At 36.7% G+C, this 17,657-nt stretch overlaps 2 protein-coding genes across 2 annotated transcripts; both read left to right on the top strand.

The window, feature by feature from the left end:
* Positions 1 to 2,587: 2,587 nt before the first annotated feature.
* LOC131844920 (uncharacterized) lies at positions 2,588 to 3,793 on the top strand. The gene has a single exon (XM_059193915.1). It carries the CDS (start codon positions 2,588 to 2,590, stop codon positions 3,791 to 3,793), a length of 1,206 nt encoding a protein of 401 aa, XP_059049898.1.
* Positions 3,794 to 9,559: 5,766 nt separating this feature from the next.
* LOC131844919 (uncharacterized) lies at positions 9,560 to 10,261 on the top strand. The gene has a single exon (XM_059193914.1). The coding sequence runs from the start codon at positions 9,560 to 9,562 to the stop codon at positions 10,259 to 10,261; it is 702 nt and encodes a 233-aa protein (XP_059049897.1).
* The last annotated feature ends 7,396 nt before the right edge of the window (positions 10,262 to 17,657 follow it).

Raw genomic sequence — 17,657 nt, 5'->3', positions numbered from 1 at the left:
AACAAGGGATAGTAATTGTCTCGATCACTTCATTTTGAAACTTGATAGTGGTACAAACTCAGCACAGATAAATGTTTTTAATACTACTATCACTGACCACTGCATGATATTATTAATTTTACGTAACAAAAATAACGTCCGTAAATGTATAAAGACGAGGACTGTTACTGATTTCGAGAAAGCAGTACAAGATTTAAAAACTAATACTTTATCGGATTTACTATTGAATAATAACCCTAACTTACTGACTGATCAATTAATAGAAATATTAAGAAAAAGTATATCTGACAACACAATAACAAAATTTATATCATGTAAATATCGTACAATTAAACCATGGATAACGCCAGGTATTTTGCGTTGTATTAGAAATAGAAATAATATGCAAAAAAAGCTAAAAAGGAATCCAGAAAATGAAATACTAAAAATTACATACAGAAGGTACCGAAATTATTGTAATAATCTGATTAAAAAACTTAAATATAAATTCGAAAGAGATCAATTGCTAAAAAATAAAAAGAATTCTAAAATGCTATGGAAGTGTATAAATGACATAACTCACAGAAATAAAATAAAAAATAACAGTTATGAACTATTGCATTGTAGACCAACCCCTAAGGAATCTGTTGACTTTGTTAATGGATATTTTTCTAATATTGGACGAATTCTGGCCGAGAATATAAATTATCTAAACAAATTTAATATTTTTTCAAAATCTCAATTCGGCTTCCGACAGGGCATTTCGACTGAAGACGCTACTATTTCCCTAACATCTGAAATTACTAAAAACGTAGATAAAAACCAAAAATGTATAACAGTTTTTCTTGACTTAAAAAAAGCTTTTGATACAATTTCTGTGTGCACCCTGGTACAGAGACTCGAGAATATAGGTATTCGAGGACATCCCTTAAAACTTTTAAAGGACTATCTATGTGGTCGTAAGCAGAGAGTCAGAGTTGGGGAACTTGTTAGTGATGAGGCCGATGTAACCTTCGGGACGCCACAAGGTAGCGTCTTAGGACCTACATTGTTTTTAATATATATAAATAATTTGTGTAACCTGGATATTGAGAAAGGACAGGTCTTCTCATACGCTGATGATACTGCGGTGGTATTCTCTGGTCCCACTTGGGATGCTGTGCGTATCTCTGCCGAAACTGGACTAACCAAAATAGCCAAATGGCTGAACACAAACTTCCTAACGTTGAACGCCTCCAAAACTAATTACATATGCTTTTCTAAATACAATAATACACAACCGCCTCCTACATATCAAATTAAAATTCATACAGCTAACAGCCACAGTTATAACATATGCTCTTGTGACGTCATTGAAAGACAAGAAAGCGTAAAGTACCTCGGCGTAATTATTGACCAGCGTTTGTCCTGGTATGCCCATATAAATGTTGTAATGTCCAGAATGCATAAACTCGTATGGCTATTTAGAACATTAAGGTTAGTAACAAATAAGGAATTGTTAAATCAAATATATACATCAATAGCTCAATCTATTCTAACTTATTGTATTCCTGTCTGGGGTGGAGCAGCAAAGACTAAATTCCTAGAACTTGAGAGAGCTCAGAGATCCTTATTAAAAGTTATGTATTTCCAGAAACATAGATTTCCTACGGAAAAGCTCTATCAGATGTGTGATCTTCTTTCTTCCAGGCAACTTTACATAATCCAAGTAATATTAAGAGTACATAAAAACCTCTTTTATGACTCCAAATCTTTAAGCAAAAGAAGGAAGCACAATGTAGCACCTGTACAACCCGTTAGATCGACCTATGCTGGAAGACAGTTTGGTAAACAATCGACTTATATTTATAACGCTGTAAATAAAATTCTTAACATCTACCCTATGAATCTTTATACCTGTAAAAAAGTTTTAACAAAATGGCTAAAATCTAAAAACTATAACGAAATTGAAGCTATTTTGTACAGTTCTGGATGACAGCATGGTCTATGAGCAATTGGACTGTAGTCCTGAGGAATGTAGTCACAATGTAATATATATATACAATGATTATAATATTTTAATAAACATACATTTGCACCCAACACCCTTCCACACTTACATACACACACACACACACACACACACACACACAGTCTTTTACAGTAGAAACAAATTCTTAATATAATAATAAATAACCCTAGAAGAGCGTGATCTCCTATCACAAGTATTTAATTATGCTTACAAGGAGATCCCAGCCCCGGCTTAAGGAAGTATATAAATAAGAATATGTGATTGTTGATATGTAAAAAAAAAAAAAAATTCTAAAACATCTATGTTAATGAAATAAATTTATTATTATTTATTATTATTATTATTCGCGGTATTGGCAACATTCAATCTGTATATTCCCGCGGGTCTATCTCCCCTTACCTTTAAACCAGTTCATAGATCGTATCCTGTGATAACAACCCTGCAGTGGTTGTTGATGTAATTGCAGGCCCCCATCCTGAGATTGAGTTGCCTAGGCCTGTCGTTAATAGTACTAATCACCTTTCCGTAGCGAACCCCTCCTTTTATAAACCAGGGCCTATTGAGGTATTGTTAGGTGCCGACGTGTTCGGTTACATTATGCAACCTGAAAAATCGATTTCTCTTCCTCATGGTCTGACCGGCCTTTCAACCGTTTTTGGTTGTGTGTTGTCTGGACCTGTTGCTGGTAATTTCCCCGACCTTGAACCCCCTATGACTGGCATTTCTCTATCCCAGGTCGTAGATAAATTTTGGAAAATTGAGGAACTGCCTCAAGTTCTCAATCCCAATCCTGAGGAGTTAGAGTGCGAACGTATTTTTAAGAATGGAATCGCCCGTGAGAGTGACGGTCGTTTTATGGTCCGACTTCCGTTTATCTATGATCGTCCCCAGCTTGGTGAATCCAAGTCTACAGCGGTTCAGTGTTTCCTAAATTTAGAAAGACGTTTCAATGCCAACTCAGAGGTTCGTGAAAAATATATTATATTTATGCGTGAGTACATAGATCTTCACCATATGTCTCCCATTTCCTATAATCCATCATTACTTGAGCATTATTATATTCCCCATCAGGGAGTGTTTAAGGCCGACGACCACTCTAAAATTCGTGTTGTTTTTAATGGAAGTAGTCCAACCTCTAATGGTATTTCATTAAACCAGTGTTTACACACAGGTCCCAAGCTCCAACGAGATATCACTCATATCCTTCTTAATTTCCGTAGACATGCTGTGGTCTTTGTGACAGACATAAAAATGATGTTCCGGATGACCTGGGTGCACCCCAATGATCGTCAGTATCAGTTAATCTTGTGGCGTGAATCCCCATCTGCACTTCTTGTTACGTACGAGTTAGCTACAAATACTTACGGCCTACGGTCTAGTCCCTACATTTCCATTCGTACCCTTTTAGAGCTTGCTGAACGTGAGCGCTCATCATACCCACGAGCAGCTGCTGTTCTGGTAAATGATATTTATGTTGATGACTGCCTAACCGGAGCGAGTTCACTCGGTGAAGCTCAAATATTAAAAACAGAACTTCAGTCCCTAATGGCCTGTGGTGGTTATGAGTTGAGAAAATGGATCAGTAATGAACCCGAATTGCTCAAAGACATACCCCTCGAACATCTACAGAGTCCATGTGAATTTCATGACCCAGATAACCCACCAACCATTCCTGTACTTGGTATTCAGTATAATCCGACTGCAGATTCCTTTACATGCAGTTTTTCCTTTAAGCCTCAGAAGTCCCTAACCAAGCGTACAGTTCTCTCCCTCATCGATCGTATTTATGATCCATGTGGATGAATATCTCCAGTTGTATTTAAAGCCAAAGCGTTTATACAACGTCTATGGATGTCGGGCCTCAACTGGGATAAACCTCTTAACCAATCCCTTTCTGATGAGTGGTTATTATTTGTACAAGACCAGGAGAATATTAAACAGCTGAGCATTCCTCGTCGGATATTGCCTGCGGATGCCACTTCCATTTCCTTACACGGCTTTTGTGATGCTTCGGAGGCTGGTTATGCAGCTGTTGTATACCTTAGGACTGAATCCTATTCTGGCCATTGCTCCGTCCATCTCCTCATTTCTAAGAGTAAGATTGCCCCTATCCGTACTCGTCTCACAATTCCCAAGCTGGAATTGCAAGGAGCTGTGCTCCTCACAAAATTAATTCATCACGTTACCATTTGTCTACAGAAGGTAATCGTGTTGGATGCTATCCATAGTTGGACGGATAGCAAAATTGTGCTGGCATGGATAAAGACTCCTCCTCACCTGCTTCAAACATTCGAAGCAAACCGCGTGTCTCAAATCATCTCATCCGATTTCCCTTCCGAGTGGCATCATGTTCCTGGTTCTATTAACCCTAGCGATTGCGCTTCCCGAGGTCTTAGCGCATCGTCTCTTCTTAACCATGATCTATGGTGCTCTCCTTCCTGGTTGACAGAATTCCCTAATCATTGGCCTATTGGTGCAGACTTGACAAACAATCCTATTGATTCTTTACCTGGCCTTCGCTGTTTGTTAATTGAAATACCTACGCTAGCTATGGATCTCTCGTTTCTCCTCGACCGGTATAGTTCCTTAAATAAACTAGTCGGAGTGTTAGGCTTTATTCTGCGTTTTATTTATAATGTTAAATATGTTAATTTACGTGTTATTAATCCTTACCTTTCTGTTGACGAACGACGTAATTCTTTGTTGATGCTTATTAAAGCAACCCAGTTACATGCATTTTCTAACGAAATAGAATCCTTAAAATGCGGTAATGTTATTAAATCCCCTTTAAAACGGCTGTCGTGTTTCCTAGATGAAAACGGTTTAGTCAGAGTTGGCGGACGTATACGTAATTCTGAACTCCCATACGATGCTCGTCACCCATTACTTTTACCTAAGTCTGGCCCCCTTGTTAAATTAATAATTTCCCATTATCATATCGAAAAATTCTCATGCTGGTCCTAATGCCTTACATGCTATCCTTTCCCGTGAATACTGGATATTATCGGCTGTAACGATCGCCCCTTTCCCTAATAAGTTTTTTGGATAATATTTTATTCTCTTCTTCTAATTAATTGGATAATATAATAATTATTTAAATATATAGATCAGAAACGAGAACACTCAATCATTTGGCCATATAAATAATGATATGTGATCGTCTAGTATCGGAGGACCTGTTGTGTATGTGTAGTAACTATAGATTCTTTGATTGGTATATGACGGAGTAATAACTACGAGATAAATACATATCTCGATAATACAAATTATGATACAAAGTATATGTTATGAATAATAATTATACAGTAAATAATTTAAAGTGAAATCATTATGGTTTTAATAATTAAGAGGGCCCCCTAAGGGGCAGAGGAGACTGGCTCCATCCACACGCCAAGCCTCAAGTGGAAGACTTACCAACTAACTTGTTCCTTCCCCCTTGAATATGGAATATGCAAAGTAGGATTGCGATATACACCATTTGAAGGTGAGATGGGATGAGTATTCTCAGCACCAAAACAAGTTTAGTTTATATTATTAAATCAACATTACAAGTGGCTTCACCAAGCTTGTGATGCTTCAAGTAGATAAATAAAGATATAGTTGCCAAAGGCAAATCGAACTGAATTCAGGATCACTCACGACACAGAAGCTTACTTATGGATATTGACCCCTTCAGTTCCATGAGGCGATAGAGAGACCGTCAAAGAGACTGCCGACCTCGAAACTAAATCCCAGCATCACTCAGTCACAGAGCCCACCTAATTGGGAACACCCCGGCCCCAGTGCGACAGTGGAGATCAGACTGAAGATACGAGTCGTAACAGAAACTAGGAGGTCACTCAAAAGCCAGAACTTACTAATGGATCCCAGTATCCCTTCAGCCCTATAATGTGACATTGGAGATCACCCGTAATTGCAGTACGATAAATAGTAGAGTGGTATGATAGCCCGATGCCATCAACACCACAATATTGGTCAATCCAATATATAATGTTGATAATTGCTATATTACAAACATAGCATGTATAATTTATAAATTTCATTAATACCGATAATACTCGAGGAAATAAGGATTATGTATTCGTTAATCAGAGCTAGGCTCTGTTATGATATGTTATATTTAAATAAGATTACTTACATTGTAATCATTATATTAGTGAGATATTGTAAGCGAGGACCATAAGTCCCAAATCTAAATAGACATGTCTGGATGATCCACATGATGAACCAACTAGAAGATAATGTTTAGTTTATATAAGGACTGCACGTCCAAATATATATCAGTAGGATTTGATTAATCACATAGTGAAATAATCAGAATAATATAGATAATAATGTCAAAGGTCTATGACATGGATTATTGTGATGTATGAACATCCACTAGGTGGATAGTCGATGTGATACAGGACCGGAGTCCTTAGATGTAAAGGCCAAAGTCTAAGATAATTGATGAAATGATTAGCCATAAAAATGGATAATCATAAATATATATAGATTGAGGACCGAAGCCCATAGAAGTGATTATATTTATGTATACATAAACATATATACATAATATGTATATATAAATTAAAGGACTAAGAGTCCTAATATGATTAAGTTGAGCACTACAGTAAGTTGAACACTAAAGTAATTAGTATTTGTTATTAAGGCCAAGGACCTTAAAATAAACTTTTATTTTATTGAATTGTCTGGAACAAGGAAAATAATAATAAATATCTTAATTAATAAAGAACCGAAGAAATACTCTAATAATAACCAATAAGAATTAATAGATACCAGTTTAATTAGTAATTATACTTTTATATGTGTGTGAATTGTCCTGAGATTATTATTATTATATGTATACGTTTATTAAACCCACTAATTATGATGACGATTTAGGCCCTCATACTGGCCACTGATGGTTCAGGGAGAGAACCACAAGTGGTGCCCGAGACTTGTGACACGGGTGTAGGTTTAAAGGACCCTTTTAAAATGCACTAACACTCACCTTCACTACTTCTGGTAAACTCCCAGATCTCATCTAATAAACCCCCCAATGCGTACAATTTTCACAATTACATATCTGTTGTTATATGATAACTATATATTATAATTAGGCAATTCTACTATTTACGGAAAGCAAAATAAGTCTCTATAGCTATAAGGGAGTCATATTGAACAGCATTGCTATTGCTTCAGCTGATTAATATAGATAATATTGATTACGGATTAATTCATCTATTATATACATATTTGTGCAGTGTAATAATTTGTATTATATAATAAATGTGATATGTGTCCTAAATCTTTACCTACATAACACCATATGTCCAAGGTAGCAACATATCTCTATATTGATACACCACACATATAACGCACATATAGTAAAGTTCAGGGTGTGAGACCTAGATAACCACATAGTTATCAACTAAACTGAAGTCCCTATTGGTTGTAGAAATCTCCACAGGGATCGTGGTCTAAAACCTTCATTGCGAGCTTTGACCCATCTCTCCTCAAATGATGGAACATGTGACTTCATCATAGATTCATCGATCTGAGCCTCTCTCTCCTCCTGATGAAAACTTCCACAACTAATTCAGAAATTATACTTCCTTACTAAAGCCTCCATAGAGATTTACGGATCATAATATATCATCAAAAACTCTTGGAAAATGTCACTTCAATAGTTCAATCATCGATACAAATATTTTCCTCCTTCTAGTGAAGCCTTCAGTAACCACGAACTCCCCCATGCGACACCTTTTGTAGAATGTATATAATTGTAGTATGGGTAAGTACTAAATCCCAACCAGGCAGTATCCCTCTATTTGAAATAGCAACCTTGCATTACTATCACAAACAAAGAATACTACAAAGCTAGTTATTCTGTGTTAGTAATAAAATATTTGAAATAAATAATTAATAGATGAATTTAGTAAGGGAAATATTTACCGTTGGCAAGTAATTGAATTATTAATAGCTACACAAGTGCAACAAAGTTCTATTATAACTCCATTAGATTACTTTTATTTATTTAAAGTAAATTTGCTATTATCTGAATTCTTATTGTAAATATTAAATTACCTATAAACGTTGAAGATTTTAACATGAGGAAATTCCTTAACATCGAACAAGAAAGTACCAAACGCTGTATAACGTATATGCTTAAGAAATAAATAAATATAATATAAACCGATACACGAATTTCTAGAGACTATAACGTACGTAAAGATTCAATTATTCTAATATATATTTTACCCATTGTATGATGTACAATTACATAGGATTTAAGCACATAGTAAAACACACAATTTATATGTAGAAAAGGAAATAAACACATGTAGAACCTAAAGAAAATAATTTTATAATACTAACATGCACAAAATAAAACAATAATATAAAAATAATAAAATCACACAATTTATAAAAAAGTAAATAAACATATGTAATACCTAGAGAAAATGATTTTATAATACTAACATGCACACAATAACTCAATAACAGAAAATAACAAAATTATACACATGTATGTCTGCATAATAATTTACATGCGCTACGCATGTAACTCGAACCCGCGACTGCAGGAAACAGCGTACAGCTTACCACCAAACCATAGAGGCTCTCAATCTTATTATAACTTTAATATCTAACATTTAAACAAGGCTTAGATTATGGCCATAAGTCGACTTAACATACATCTAACCGAGTTTAATAATCCTATTATTTGCAATTATAAATTTAGCTGGATCAACACATCCTAAATATTATCTTCTCAATAAATTTCAGAATGCCTCATTTAAAGTAAAAGAATTAAATCACTTACCGAGATGCTCGACAGGAACCACTAATAAAATAATTAATTAAACACTTGCTCACCTCACGGTCACTCCCGACTAATCCCTTCTAACACCCATATTGGCTATTTATAGACATTTTTGTTTACCAATGTACATTAGTGTGCGTAAATCAAAGCTATCGTTTTGAGCTGATGAATTCTATGAAATAAGATTGAAACAATTTTTATTTAATATTATTTTTGTATTGTTTTTACGTAAAATTATTTAATATATCTTATTTATTAAACCATATGATGTTTCTATTTATAATTATTTTATTTTTTAAATAATCTAGTTTATAGAAATTAAATCAATGTTTAGTTAGTGAATTAAAGTCCTAAAATGAATTGTTTTTAAAATCTAATACAATTTTTGAACTAAATATTTGTAATATACTTATGGGTATAGGTGAACCGTCGCGGCCCGACGTGCTATTCAAAACATAATATTTCATTGTCTCTCTTGTTACCGCCTTAAAGCATCCGTATCTCAACCCCCTATGGGTGATCTACCCACGGACCAGGTTACTTCGGCTAGACCATTTTCTCGTGTTGGCACTGACTTTGCGGGCTCTTTCTATACTAAAGTACAATCCTATCGAAATAAGAAAATAGTAAAGAGTTATCTGTGTGTATTTGTTTGCCTGTGAACTAAAGCGGTACATTTAGAAGTAGTATCCGACCTTACGACTGAATCTTTCCTATCTACCTTTACCCGATTTGTTGCGCGTCGCGGATTACCTACCCTTATGCGTTCGGATTGTGGACGAAATTATATAGGAGCGAGTAACTATATTAGAGAGCTTGATTCATTCCTGTCCCAAAAGCATGATGATCTTGCTTCACAACTAGCCCGCAAGAATATAAATTGGGAATTTGACCCACCGGCCTGTCCTTATTGGGGAGGATTGTTTGAAGCAGCCGTTAAGTCTGCCAAGACGCACCTTAAACGAGTAATCGGTGAAAATCCCCTTACCTTTGAAGAATTGACCACTGTATTTGCAAAAATTGAGCCTGTACTTAACTCTCGGCCTTTGTGTTCCTTATCTCAAGATCCCAATGATCTTGAAGTGTTAACCCCTGGTCACTTTCTCATTGGTCAACCCCTTACTGCGTTACCCGAGTACCCATTGAGAGACGAGAAGCAGCATCGCATTTCACGCTTTCACTTATTGCAACAAATTACTCAACATTTTTGGTCGCGGTGGCATTCAGAGTACCTATCAACCCTTCAAACTCGTAATAAGTGGACTTCTCCTATGAATCCTCCTAATGTTGATGAATTGGTTTTGATAAAGGATGACAACCTCCCTCCTTTGGAGTGGCGCCGCGGACGTATAGTACAGTTATTTCTTGGTCAAGACGGTGTAATTCGAGTAGTCGAGGTCAAAACCTCTACTGGTTCCTTAAAACGTTCTCTTACAAAACTGATACGCCTCCCTATTGAGTAATGTATTGTATAGCTCCATTACCTTGTAATTTTTCCCTTAATTTTGATAATTTGTTCCGTAAACATCACAGCTGTTTAGAGCGGGGGCTTCAAAATCTACCCTGTATCATCGTAAGCACAGATTATTATATTAGAGTCCGTTAGTTTGTGTTCCCGCGCGTTCCCTTCCCCTCCCTTACCTACAGTACTGAACTGACCGTACAGCGGCCTTGACGCGCGCGCGCATTGTGTTGTGAATTAATATAAATTAGAACTGTGTTAAACCTACTGTGAAACTGTAAAGCTAGCGAAGATATCTTCGAGACCCTGAAGCCCAAGAAATCCGCAGAACCATACAGGTACGTGACTGACGCTTCCACACTTATTTTTCCCTATATATATATACAGAGTAAATTCCCTAACATTTTGGGAGCAGAGAGTACTTTCCCTAACAGACAATGTTGCTTCGTGTCCGGTTACATTTAAATTGACATTTATTGACATTGCTACAATTACGGAAACATTTAAACAATTAAATTTAAAAAATACTGAAGACCATTGGGGCATGCCTGTTAAAGTTATTAACACCGCTATAGATGTTATTGCTCCATATTTAGTAACTATCTTCAATAAATGTATTTTTGACGGTGTTTTTTCCAATTTAATGAAACATAGCAAAATAATTCCACTTTATAAGTCAGGGGATAAAACTGAAGTAGGTAATTATAGGCCCATTTCTATCTTACCAGTACTAAGTAAAGTGTTTGAACAAATTATGTTCAATCAAATGCTTCAACACTTTAAAACAAATAGACTGCTTCACAGTCAGCAATTTGGTTTCACAGCCGGTAAATCAACTACTGACGCTGGTGTAGCTTTAATGAAACACATTTTTCACTGTTGGGAGAGGTCTCAGAATGCTATCGGTATATTCTGTGACCTTTCAAAAGCATTTGATTGCGTTGATCATGAAACACTCTTGCTCAAACTAGAACATTACGGTATTAGATATGAAGCACTAAGCATGATGAAATCCTATCTAAATAATAGAATGCAAGTTGTTGAAATAAATGGTGTAAAGTCTGAGGGAATTAGTGTTGAAATGGGTGTTCCTCAGGGCTCTATTCTAGGTCCTTTCTTATTTTTAGTTTACATAAACGATCTTCCTTATATGGTAGAAAAGATAGCTGACATAGTTCTGTTTGCTGATGATACTTCATTAGTATTCAAAGTCAATCGACATATTGATGATATGGACGAAGTAAATGGTGCTCTCTCTTATGTTTTGAAATGGTTTACTGCTAATAATATGCTTCTAAATGCAAATAAAACTAAATGTATCAAATTTACGCTCCCCAATGTAAGGACAGTAGATTCAAAAATCGTATTGGACAATAAACCTATTTATTTTGTTGACGAAACTGTATTTTTAGGTATCACATTAGATTCCAAGTTGCAATGGGGTGCTCATATTGCTAAATTGGCGAGTCGACTTAGTTCTGCCGCTTATGCGGTAAGAAGAATTAGACAATTAACAGACGTGGCAACGGCTAAACTTGTCTATTTTAGCTATTTCCATAGCATTATGTCGTATGGTATTTTGTTATGGGGCAAAGCAGCTGATATAAATACAATATTTAGTTTACAAAAGAGGGCATTATTATATCATTATTTATTTATATTTAAGTTCTAACTTGGCCAGTTCTCATATACCAATTATTACTTTCGATTGCTAGTTACTACTAATATTAAAATAGGAACCGACAAGTAACATGTTTAGAACTTGCGAAGGCTACAGTATATTTCGTATATGAAAACTAGCCAAGTTAGACCTTAGGCTACAGTATATTATCCTAAGTTATAAGAAGAAATGATATTTTATATTGTTATAAATACATTTCAGGACAGACCATTGAACTTGGCACCCATTTAGATCTCATCTCTTTTGTCGTAGAAGTCAACAATCAAGGCATATATCATAATATTAAACTCGGCTATCATTTTACATTTATGTTTTTGATGGGATATCATTACTTTTTGTACATAAATTATACGAGGTACTTATTTATAACTAAATTAATACCAAATTATTTTTGATAACTGTATTTTCGTATATTTACGGGATATAATTGTCTTTTTTTTGTGTTATTTTCTATATTTTCTTGTAACTTTTAAATGTTGAAGTCCAAAGCCAATTCAGTATCAGGAATTTTTGGGCAAATCGGGGCGGTATAACGTCCACAGATGGTTGTACTCTACAATAGAGCTCTCGTGACTTGGATCTAAATTGTTAAGACGTACTCCATCTAAGGTTTTAACTCTGGAGAGTCCAACGTAAACCTGCCCTTTATTAAATATAGAGGAGCCTATGTTGAGAAGAGGACTGCCAAAACTAAGGCCTTGTGATTTGTGGATAGTAATAGCATATGTTAAGCAAATACGGAATTGTTCTCTTTCAACATATACATTATTTAACATCTGAAACTTCGTATTGACACGTTATAGTTCATAAAGACGATTATGTAACAAATTGACTGTTATCTATTGAATTCTCAAGAAAACAATTTGTTACCAATGAGTTCTCATTCTCGAGTTAACTCGTACATTCCTACTTATAACTGTACTAAAATTATTATTAATTTTTGGTTTAAACTATTGTCTATACCATACGTATTTACTAAAATAATGTAATAATAATATAACCACAAATATATAAGTATAATTTAAGAAAACTATGAATTTCGTAGCATAAATCGCAACCTTATACATAGGTTAGTTCAACGTTTTATCGCACCGCTCCCACACGGCGCCGCCGCGGCGCCCTATACCGAAATGCCTATTATTTAATAATTATTTATAAAAATAATGATCTTACACTATCGATGTGCGCTAAATATTGAAACAATAATTAATACCAAATCTCAGTTAATAACATAATAAATACGAAATTCGACTATACTCCTAGTTATAAGTACGAGTATATTTTAGACAGAATCTAAATTATAGCAACTAGTGTTTACCGCTCAATGCAATATTTGAAGTTTGCTAGTTATCGACACTGATGTGAAGGGGTCAACGTAAATTGGTGGCTATCGACGTTTTCATAGAATTTTAGTATTTGTAAGCGACGCACTACTTATATATAATTTATTGTATATTTTTATGTCATGTTCCTCTTAAGATGTTCTTGTTTTGCCCTATTGTTTAGAAATGTATGTATACCTGTATTACGCACCTACGTATGATTTTTATTAAAGGTACAGGTATGTGCAATGACCCGCCGTACTGTCCGTAAGCAAGCGCAAGCCTCCCCACCTAATTGCTTAGTAGCTTCCCACCAACCAACGCGAACGCGGCTTGTTGCACGTCCTAGTTTTAAACTACGCAATATCTTTTATTTTCATCCCTTATAATCTGATCCTTCGACCCAAATCTACACCAGTGTACAGTGAAGTACAATCATGTTTGTAACACCTCCCCGCGATAAACTCACAATAAAAGAACGCAATAAGTTGTGCGACAGGTTAGATAGTGCTAGTGAACATGTGCTCGGCTCAAGCCGCATGGTAGTACCGAGCCCCGCTAAACCCACGGCTCGCAGTGATATTGTTCATGACCGTAAAATGTCTACATCGCGTCATACTATCAAGAATGAATCGGTTGTTACCAAAGAATCTACGTCGTTAACTCGACGCAAGCAACTGGAGCTGGAAGCTGCCAACGCTAAAGCTAAAATACAGATGGAGCTGATCGACAAAAAGCTGGAAGTCGATTTGGCTATGCTTGAAGAAGACGATGGTGTCGCGTCTAGATGTCCATCCCGAATAAGCAGGACTAGCAGCCGGAGGAAGGCGCAGTCTCATGTGGAACAGTGGTTAGAGCAGAGCAACATACAGCCGACAGGAATTGAGGTTCCAGAGGCGGCAGCAACGACGAACGAGGCAGGGCTGGCAGCTAATGTTAAGGATATAAGCCATGTTCCTGCTCCCGAGATGCCCGTCGATAGTATCTTGCAGCTAGCTCACACATTGAAGGACATCATGACTACCTCGTCTACGCAGCAGGATGACCGCCTGTTGACCCGGTTGTCCACACCACGAGAGTTACCATCATACAGTGGTGACCCTATAGAATGGTTGCATTTCAAAAATGCTTATATAGAATCCACTAATACATGCCGGTTTAGTGATTCAGAAAATTTGTGGAGACTACGTCGAGCCCTGAAAAGTGACGCCAAGGAAGCCGTCACTGACTTGTTGATCGGCAACACATCACCAGAATTTGTAATCCAGTCATTAGAGATGAGGTTTGGGCGCCCTGATGTCATCATACAGCACCTTACTTCACAAATGAGAAAGTTAAGTCCATTACCTACTTCTTATCATCATGACCTAATTAATTTTTCTGTTAAAATAAATAACTGCATTGCAACGTTACTTGCACTCAATCAATTAGATTATTTACGCACTCCAGAATTATTATCTGCAATTATATCCAAGTTACCCAGTATTCTTATAACTAAATGGACAGAATATATAAGTTACAGTTATTGGCTACATTTTTAAAGCAGGAAGCTGAGATGGTGATCGTTGTGGGAGTATCACAGTATAAAAAATCAGAGTCCGTACCCCACAAAAAGATTGATGACAGATCACGATACAGTCGACCTATTTTTACCACTACATCAAAACCAGATAGTATATTCTGTAACTTTTGTAACAAGTCCGCTCATTTCCTAACCGATTGCAGAGTATTCAAGCGAGCTATGAGAAAGGACCGGTGGAGATATGCTAAGATGCAAGGCTTATGTTATAATTGTTTATCTAGTAAACATGATAAAACCGTATGCACGGCACCTATGTGCGGTATTGAAAACTGTGGACTCGCGCACCACCCATTACTTCATTATAAAAAGCCTACTACGTCACGTGAGAAGCCGACTGTCGAGGCACAATCATCAACATCGGCCGCCGACGCAGATAACACGATCGTGGCGCATGTGGCCGCGGCGCGCGCGCACGAGCCGCGCTCGTCCACCCCGTCTGTCGACAGCGTAGTGATGTGTTACTCAAAGTGATAAAAGTGAATCTCAGTGGACCCAATGGTAATGTATGTACCTATGCATTATTAGACGACGGTGCATCCATTTCTATGATCGACAGAGAGTTAGTTACTCAGTTAGGTATAAAAAGTGTAGATTGTAGCTCAATAAAATTCATTGATGCATTTGGTATTGAAATATTTCAGTCAGACGCTCCAAAAATATGTACAAAAATATCTGGATTTGATAATGTTCAATATAATATAACTTTGCGCCAAGTAAATAAATTAAAATTGCCTCAACAAAATTTATCTGTCATAAATAATATTAATTGTGAACACTTGTTACCCGTAAAAAATTATGTTTGTAAACAATGTGTAGTGCCTCGCTTACTGATCGGAGAAGATAATTATTTTTTGCTTGCTCCTTTAGAGATGTTACATGGAAATGAAAATGAACCTTATGCGACTCGATCTCGATTAGGTTGGTCCTTACACGGCTGTTTTGGTCGCACACACTCGCGTTCGAATGGTCACTCATTCCATCTCACTCACACCGAGTCACAGGTAAGCGATATTAGCAAATTAAATAGTTTAGTTAAGCAGTCATTCGATATAGATGCAATAAGAATTTCGACCTTAAGACGTGAGAATACGGCACATTTAAGAGCTCTTCGTATATTAGACGACACGGCACGTAATGTAGGTAATCGATGGGAAGTTGGTTTACCGTTTGTTAAAGATAATTTTATTATGCCTGATAGTTATGAGTATGCACGATCGAGATTACAGAGTTTACTGAAACGGTTTCAGGCGGACTGCGCCTACGCATATAAGTATAGGAGAGAGATAGACAAGCTGTTCCAGCACGGCTACGCTCGAGAACTTAATGATTCTGAACTCTCAGCTAGTCACATTTGGTACTTGTCACACTTTGGGGTTCAAAATCCAAATAAACCGGACAAGTTACGCGTAGTATTTGATGGTGCAAGTAAAGTACAGGGTATGTGTCTCAATGACTTTCTACTCACTGGCCCTGACCTATATAATTCATTATTAGGTATCATGTTACGTTTTCGTGAACATAAGTTTGTTATAATAGGAGACATAAAGGATATGTTCCTTCAAATTAAAATTCGTCCTGAAGACCAGCACGTATTACGTTTTCTGTGGCAGCCAGATGGAAAAACGGAACCGAAGGTTTGTGTAATGCAAAGCTTGGTATTTGGTGCTACTAGTTCACCATTTATTGCCCAGTATGTAAAAAATAAAAAATGCAATGAAATATCAGGATCAGTATCCTGAAGCTGTGGACATCATTGTAAATAATCACTACATGGACGATTGTTTACACTCTTGTGATAGTGAAAGTAAGGCTATTCAATTATTGCGCGAAATAACATATATACAGAGTAAGGCTGGGTTTGAAATCACACGCTGGTCGAGCAATAGTAAATACGTTTTACAGAACGTGCCGCTAGAGGCGCTTGCGCCGACTGCAGTCGAGTTCAAACTCGGAGCTACGAACACAAGTGAGCGCACTTTGGGTTTGATATGGCATCCGAGCGACGACACGTTCGGATTTAAAATATCTTTAGATCGCATACCGCAAAACATTTTAGACGGGACAGAATCACCCACTAAAGCTAAAATGTTGAGTATTATTATGTCGGTATACGATTTACATGGCTTTCTTTCTCCTTTTATTATTAAAGGGAAAATTATTTTCCAGTATGTACATCGCAGTGGAGTTGAGTGGAATTGCCGCATCCATACCGACGAACATGCACGGTGGATCCATTGGTTATGCGATTTACGGCAGCTGCACTCGCTACGCATTCCACGGTGCTACGCTAATACAGGCGACTGGACACGTTGTTATGAAAGCGAGCAATGTATAAATATTAGTACGAATGAGTTAGACAATTGTTATATTAAAGAAATACAATTGCATGTTTTTTGTGATGCTTCTATAAAGGCGTACGCAGCTGTTATGTACTGGCGATTTATTCGTTCAGACGGTTATGTACTTATTTGTTTTGTGTCTAGTAAAAGCAGGGTGAGTCCCCTGCGACCTGTGTCTGTTCCTAGGCTGGAATTGCAGGGTGCTCTTCTCGGAGCGCGCCTCGCTACCACTATATGTAACGATCATAAACATGTTCAGCCTACAAAAAGGTATTTTTGGACTGATTCCAGTACAGTATTGCAGTGGTTACGCAGTGATCCACGTGACTACAGGCCTTACGTTGCACATCGTCTAGGTGAACTGGATGAGCTGACCAAGTCCTGCGATGTAATGTGTGAGATACGGTCGGTACATGCAGTCATCGAGACCAGCTCAGATTTATTTTTACCAAATGAAGATAATATTTCGAGAT

This window comes from Achroia grisella, unplaced genomic scaffold (assembly GCF_030625045.1).
Source record: "Achroia grisella isolate CSIRO2021 unplaced genomic scaffold, CSIRO_AGI_Agris_v1 utg423, whole genome shotgun sequence".
NCBI classification, from domain to species: Eukaryota; Metazoa; Arthropoda; class Insecta; order Lepidoptera; family Pyralidae; genus Achroia; species Achroia grisella.
This window is presented reverse-complemented; position numbering and strand designations above follow the sequence as displayed.

What these genes read in the sequence shown, in the direction of transcription:
- LOC131844920 (XM_059193915.1), top strand. Translation starts at nt 2,588, where the DNA reads ATGCAACCTGAAAAATCGATTTCTCTTCCTCATGGTCTGACCGGCCTT.
- LOC131844919 (XM_059193914.1), top strand. Translation starts at nt 9,560, where the DNA reads ATGCGTTCGGATTGTGGACGAAATTATATAGGAGCGAGTAACTATATT.